The sequence below is a fragment of the Tribolium madens genome, unplaced genomic scaffold, assembly GCF_015345945.1.
Source record: "Tribolium madens isolate multiple individuals breed KSU strain unplaced genomic scaffold, Tmad_KSU_1.1 Scaffold_11;HRSCAF=98;Tcas5.2_LG3b, whole genome shotgun sequence".
In the NCBI taxonomy this organism is placed as follows: Eukaryota; Metazoa; Arthropoda; class Insecta; order Coleoptera; family Tenebrionidae; genus Tribolium; species Tribolium madens.
In genome coordinates this window covers 8,390,493-8,398,159 of record NW_025400975.1, presented here as the reverse complement: position 1 = coordinate 8,398,159, position 7,667 = coordinate 8,390,493, and the positions used below count along the sequence as shown (strand labels likewise).

Below are 7,667 nucleotides of genomic sequence, written 5' to 3'. Positions count from 1 at the left end.
CGCCTTTGCTATGGGCTTTGGGATCGTGCACCTTGAAGCGCACCTCCTGAAACAAATTCGACACTAACAGGGAGTGGCTGCCACCCAAGGGGGCTTACATGACCGATGGGGCGGCTCACGGTCTGCTTGGGGGCATGGTCGCTGTCGGGGCCGCCGTCCACGTTGAGCTTCTTCTGTTCGGCGATCTTCTGGATCGCCAGGAAGCGGTTTTTTCGCATCTGGATGCGCTTTGCCATGTAACCCACAGTGGCATACTCTGGAAATTGGGCATGATTTTTTTTTCTCTTTTTTTTGTATTTAAGTTTAAGAAATCTAGTTGCGTTATATTGACAATTTAATGGCGAATCCGAAAATGTAAGAAAAATTTGGGGTTTTCGTTTAAAAAACAGCGCTTAGTAAATAAAAATATTTTTATAATATGTCACATTGTTGGATCTATTGCCTTAAAAAAAAATTATGTCGATAAGTTAGATAGAAAAAAAGTTATGGAGCTTGCACGCAGCCCTGGGTCACCCTGTATTTACCAACGGTGGCATTACTCTGGAAATTGGGCATGATTTTAATATTTTTTTTCTTTTTTCTTTATACAGGGCATGATTTAATTTTTTTTTATTTTTTCTTTATAGACCCAAGGGCGATAGCTCTGACAATGAGGCACATTATAAAAATATTCTTATTTATATACCGGGTGCGGCATCGGTTACGCCCATTGATAAATTGCGACTTCTAATTAATTAAAACGGGCGATATTTCATATACCTAACTAATTATTGATAGGGTATAATTTGAGAATGTTTCTAATTTTTTTTGATAATAAATGAGTCCGTAACAGTTTTGTGTGTTTTTTGAATACTTTCTTTAATTTACCTATAAAGTTTTTACACTAAATGAATCTGTACCTATTAGCGCATCAAACTTTGATATTTGATATTTAAACACAAACCCGTGATTTATGACAAAGTGGTATAATTTGCCAACAAAAGAGTCATTTATTGGTAGCCGACCGCTTTAAAGGGTCTTTTTGTTGTAAACCTTGGAATCTTACCCCAATTGCAGTTCCCCATTGTCACCTAAATTTACGATGGCACAAGTAGTAGGTCATAAATAAAAACTATTTTCAAAATTAAGATGGAAAATTGCGTTTAATTCAAAATCTAATTGGTATTTTTTTTCTGATTTTGTAAACAATTGTAGGAAGTGAATCTGCGTAGGTCAGTATAAAAATTAGAATTAAACTTTTTGGGAGAAAATTACTTATTATTTTTTTTGGCTTTTTTTATAAATCAAAAATTACCAAAAAATTAGAGAATGTACCTTACTAATGCCCAGGTAAGTGTGAAAAAATTCAACAATTTTATTTAATTAGAAGTGGGGATTTTCTTTCTGGGCGTAACGGATGCCGCACCCGATACAAGGTGTCCCAAAATAGGATACACAACTAAGTTCTGTTTTTTTAAATAAAAATCCCAAATTTTTGTTACATTTTTGGATTCGCCACTGAATTGCCAATATAACGCAAAAAGCTCATAAAAAATGCCATGCAAGGGTGCAATAAAATATAAAGTGTTGTATTTAAAAAAAAATTGGATTTTGTCATTTTCAAAAAATCGTAGTAGGCACTGGAACATCGACTCCAAGTTTGCCTTTATCTCAAAAAATTCGCTAAAGCTTAGGGAATCAACCGAAAAAAAGTTGGTTAAGTTATCTTGAATGGTTTTGAAGTTGTGAATTTTTTTGTGGGTCTACGTACGACGCAATTTTGACACATAAATTGGCATAAGTCGAAAACTATGGCAGATAAGTCTAAGAAACCTAGGTGCGTTATATTGACAATTTAATGGCGAATCCGAAAATGTAAGAAAAATTTGGGGTTTTCGTTTAAAAACAGAGCTTAGTTGTGTATATTATTTTGGGACACTCTGTATATGAATAAAAATATTTTTATAATATGTCACATTGTTGGATCTATTGCCTTAAAAAAAATCATGTCGATAGCGTAGATAGAAAAAAAGTTATGGAGCTTGCACGCAGCCTTGGGTCTCCCTGTATTTACAAAATTATCTACTGCACTTTTATTGTTAAGAGCAGCATTTCCAAAACTTAGGTCTAAATCCTAGTAAAAAAAATATTATATAAAGTTTTCGATAAAAATCATCTAAAAAGTGAAATAATATCAACAAAAAACAAACAGTTTTGCATTTTTTAAAACGAAAATTGACATGTGTTCAATTTTAATACTTCTAAATAAGAATATTCCATATTTTTGCCGCTCACTGTACAGAGTGTCCCATGTTTAGGACCAGTGCAAAAATAAATATTTATAATTGATTAAAAAAAAATTGATACTGTCAACAATAAATAAATACACTTTAACTTAATGTTTTGATATTGTACAAAATTTTTAGCGTATGGAAGTGAGACCTTAAAAATCGAATTTAGAAAAAAATTCAATTAACTAGAATATTTTGTACATGAAAATTTTCTGTGGTATTTGTAAAAATAGAATAATGATAAAGTTGATAGGTTTTGCATGATTAACATTTTAATATATGGTTCAAATAGTTTTAAATTTTGCACTGATTGTACCTAAAAAAAACAGTCTGTCGAATTATGGGTTTTTGAATATTTTTTTTTTGAAAGATTTGGCAAATAAAGGCTAAAATTTCGACAGTTTGACAGTAAAGAAAATTAATTAACGTTTATTCTTCAAACAATTATTTTTTATATTGACAATAAAATCAACGAAGCCGATTTTTAAAACAAAAATTTTAATTATTTGCATTTTTCTTGTCGAAAAATTTAAGACGTATTCTGATTGGTTGATTTTAAAAGACGTAATTGGCTAAGGATCTAGCAATGACACTCAACTTTGACGCATTAAATAATTTTTTACTTTTTATTGGTCTAATAATCAAAAGTGCATGATTCATATTGGCTCTGGGGTTGGCTCCACCCATTATGCAGAATTAGATCCAATTAAAGTAAGATAACTCACACTAAACGCTGATTTGTTATAAAAATTCGATTCAGAATTCAATAATTATTCACGATTTTTTAAATGGGTGGAGTTACTTATCGTTGCTAGATTTTTGTCGGATTTTGGCCAATAAGAAATAAAAACCGGTTTGTTCTCACCTTAGTGGTTGTAAATCACCAATAAATTATCAAATGTGTCCAACCAATCAAATTCAAGATTATGCAAAAATAAAACAAAAATAATGAATTTAAATTAATTTTTCCAATTAGCTACGAAAAAAAAAAGATAAGGGACTATTTCGTCAATTTTTTTCTCAGTGGATTCCAAGAAAAAAATGCAGATTAAAGCTTTCATATGACTTTTAAAAATGATAAATTTAAATTTGTTTCCTCAATTGGTTTTGACAAATTCATATCTTTTTCCCGTTTAGAATAACACAAAATTACTGTTACCAACAAATTGACAATATTTGGACAATTTGTACAAATGAAGTGTCAGAAGTGTCACTCTTAGTAATGTTTTTTAAAACGTTAATTTAGACACTTTTAGACCTTTTTTCTCTATGAAACTCTCCGACTTTGTAGAATTTTGGTTGCATTTTTGTTTTTTACTTTCACTCAATCTCTATCTTTAGTCGATTTCTACTTTTCCAACAGAAAAAACAATTATTGTGCGACAAAGATGGTTAAATACGTTTCACACGGGTGTGAGAGAAACTATAGGGTATTCTTCATCTTACCTAATAAGCTTGCGAACACCATGACGAAGCAAGTTCCGAGATAAACGTCGATCGATTTAACGTAGGAGATCTTGGGTAAAGCAGCATTAGTCGAAGACATGAGAGTGGTCATCGTCAATACGGTGGTGACCCCCAGAGCCACTCTGGCAGGAGTGGCGTTACGATTCAGCCAAAAGCTTACCCAGGAGATGATGACGATAAGGCCGGACGGGATGTAGATTTGAATGAGGTAGTAACCCATAGAACGAACGAATTGGATTTCACATGCTAGGCGTGAGTAGTTTCCTGTGGTAAAACATGAATCAAATTTCAAGATTAAATTTTAGATAAAATCCTATTATAGGCACAACCACTTTCCTTATTTTTCCACATACACGAAATATACTATTTTGTTATTGGTCTTTTGTTTTAAAATGTCTTGAAATGCCCTTAGCTCCCATGGGATGAAACAAAAATAATACTTGATTTTCTCTAAGAAAATCATGAGAAATTGTTGTGGAAGTGATAATAAATTTTCTCTTATAGGTATTAATAATGTTGCTATTTATTGCAACTATTTAGATTTAGTTTGTTGGTTGTTTTGGTGATTTTTTTGTTTTGGTGAAATAATTAATATCCCACAAAACATTTTTTTTCTTCTTCTCTTAAGTTCTTAAACAACATTTTATAACTCATTATCTATCTGTGCAAAAAACTTTATTTAAATACGATGCGAAAAAAACAAAAAATACATTTTATTACTTTTAAATAATTTACAACCGTTTGTTATCGTATTTTCATTGTTTTGGTTGCTTTTTATTGACAAATTTACTTGACAGTTCTTCAAATTAAGAAATCAGCAACTGAATTTAAACATTTTAAATTTTTTATTATAAAAAAAATTGACCTATAAGAGAAAACGTGGTATTGTATTAAACACGTCATGGGCGCTGACTACATGGGTGCACCCATTGAAAAATAAAACTAATATTATATTGGAATTTCGTGTTTATTCTATTTTTTTTTAGTAACGTTGCATTCTTAAAATTACTTTTAATGCCAAAGATGTCTTAAATTTTCAATTTTTTTTATTAATAATACAAAATTAAGCTCTTTAACGAAAAAAAAAATTTGATCTCAAAAACTTTAAAACGACAATACATTTTACATAAACCTTTTACTATTCCAAAAAATTTGGAGAACGAAAAAATTTCTAATTTTCTGATGATTTTTTAAATACTGTACCTCAATGAAAAATGGTCGTATTTAGATTAAAAAAAAATATTTTTAAAGCTTCAAGTTTCTAATTTTGAAATCTTTTGGTAAAAAAATTTCTGAGCTACGGTTAATACGTAATCCTAAAATAGCGCGAGAAAAAAATGTTTTTTTAATCATTTTTTTGGGTCCACGGACTTGGGGAAATTTTTATTAATTAAATCAATACATTTATCTGTAATTTGCCTTTTTTATTGATTTTACGCTGAGATATTTGACTTTTAATGAAAAACGATTTTTCAAAAATTTCAAAAACTGGAATAAATTTTCTACAAGATGTTTTTACGATTTTTTGAAAAAAAAAACTTTACTTGCAACATTGATTTAAAGAAAAGAGCGAAAAGTTTTTTGTTGTTGTAGCCTAATGGCTCTTAAACTGTTTTCTCAGACCGATTGATCAAAGTTTTACAAAAGAATTAATTGCATTTTTTTTGTCTTTTTCTAAATTATGCATGATAAATTTAAAAAAAATGAAGAAATTTAAAAAAATATTTTTGAAAGTGTAAAAAATCAAATACTAATACTGATTAATTTTTTAAACCATTTATTTTGCATTTCCATACCCTAATTTTACTCATCTCAAATTAATTGCATTAATGAAAAGTTGATACCCCCAGCACTAGATTTATGAACATTAATGAAAATTTTTCAAAAAAAATCTTTTTTTTTAATTGTCTTTAATTTTTTATTCATATTTAACAGTGGTGTATTATTTTTCAAAACTCAACAACTTGAAGCATTTTGCAACTTTGAACATGTACTATATATATATTCTTGCCACTTTTTATTGCATATGTTATTAATTGTTTTTTTCTTTTGTACTATACAAAAAATTAAAAACGTGAAGAAGTAGGCAAGTTTCTTTATTTACTTTAATGCAAAATTAACAGAAAGATGTACTTTTTATAAGAAATTGTGCTTAAATACAACAGGTTACTAATTTTACGAGTAATATATAATTTTTGCATTTTTGCCCAGTAGAAAAATTCTAACCTCAAAATTTCGCAAATTACAATTTATTATTGTTTTCTTCTACTCATATTAGCTTACTATAACCCCTTGGTCGCTTTTTCATTAAAAAATCCAGAAGAATGTTGCGATGTTTGTATTTATTACGAAAAATTAGCACTTTTGCTACCGGAAATATTTCTGTGACTACTTAGTAAAATCCAAATCCCTTTCTAAAAAGTACATTTTTTTGAAGTAAATAAAGAAACTTGCGTTTTTCTTCATGTTTTTCAGGTCTCTCACTCTCAAAAATCAAAATTATACGGTTGAAGATACTATAAATTTATGGGGATACAAATTAGTTAGAATCATGAAATATTTCTTATTAAAAAGTAAAATGTGATTAAATAATAATAGTAATGGATATCGAACTAAAAAAAACTGCACCTCAAACTAACTAAAATTAAATAAAAGCAATCAAATTCCACCGTTAACTAATCCCATCACAAATAGTTAAGTTTATTCTATATTTTGTTGCGTAAGAAATAACTTTAAGCTAACTAAAACAATCATGTAAAACGTTTAACTATTTAATAAAAATTTTTTAAGAACAAAATATTAGCTACTGCATCTTTAGATGAACATAGCTGTTTAGCTATTTTTCTCACGGTTTATAACTATAAATCGTCTAATTAGCACAAGTAACTAAGTAAAAGTTGCTTTTTGTTAAATATTAACCACTTAGAGGTTTTGGAAAAAATCCCAATTGTTTATTAATTCTGAGCAAAACAAAGAGATTAAGGTAAATTATAAAATACTTAATTGAAAAAATAAGACGTTAGAAAGGAAATTAAACAGAAAACATTCCAAAAGAAAAAATTACGACGAAACATTGCAAAAAAATAACGAAGAAGAGTAGGAAGAAAAATTGGTAAAATGTATGGATACTGAAATTCTTTGTTAGAAACAACAAATAAAACAAAGATTTTTACTTTTAATTTTAATGTTGAAAGTTGAAAAATCTAAATTCTGTCACACAAAAAGCCCCTTTTGTTCCAATTCATTGTGAGAAATAAATAAATTGTAGGAGTAGAAAAAATAAAACTCTTTTTTTGAAGTTAGAAATAATTAGACTAAACATGTTTGTTATTGAAATTGTTAAAACTATGATCTACTTCGCGTGTAATCCGGCAGGTGGCAATTAGGTTTGCTACTCGGATTTTTAACACGAAATTATTGTCGTTAAATAAGTAGGATAAGGAAAGTCGTGTGATGTTTACCCATTGAAAATATGAAAAGTCGGCGCCCATGATAGTCCGGTCAAATTAGTCATAAAAATAGTGGTCAAATAACGAAAATTCCGACAGAGCTAAATTTTGGTGGAGACCTTGGGTATACCATTAGAAATAAAGTGTCAAAAGTCCCCATCGATCCCATGTGTGCTAAAAAAGTTATTCGGGGTCAAAGGTCAATATTTGACATTTTTTAGATTTTCTTCGAAAACGGCAAGTTTTATCAAAAAAGTAGCTCAGACGAAAATTATAGATCTTAAAATTATCTACAAAATGGTCTTTATACTTTTTTTCCAAGAATCACCATTCCTGAGATATCGCGATTTTAAAAGTTGAAGGAGTAACGTTCTACATCATATGCACATACAGAGTGCGCCAGAACTCGCGCCCCAAAGACAAATGCCATGTAGGGTAAGGTACCAGGAACATAAAAAAAAATTAAAAAAATTCTATCTAT

General features: G+C 29.3%; 1 protein-coding gene across 1 annotated transcript in view; it reads right to left on the bottom strand.

Moving 5' to 3' along the window:
* The window catches only part of LOC123015928 (gamma-aminobutyric acid receptor subunit beta), a 34,981-nt gene that overhangs the window by 1,318 nt on the left and 25,996 nt on the right, over positions 1-7,667 (bottom strand). Inside the window, 3 exon segments of the mRNA XM_044416056.1 lie at positions 1-46; positions 99-256; positions 3,717-4,001. The exon segment at positions 1-46 is cut by the window's left edge and continues 143 nt beyond it. Coding sequence (XP_044271991.1) covers positions 1-46; positions 99-256; positions 3,717-4,001 — 489 coding nt within the window.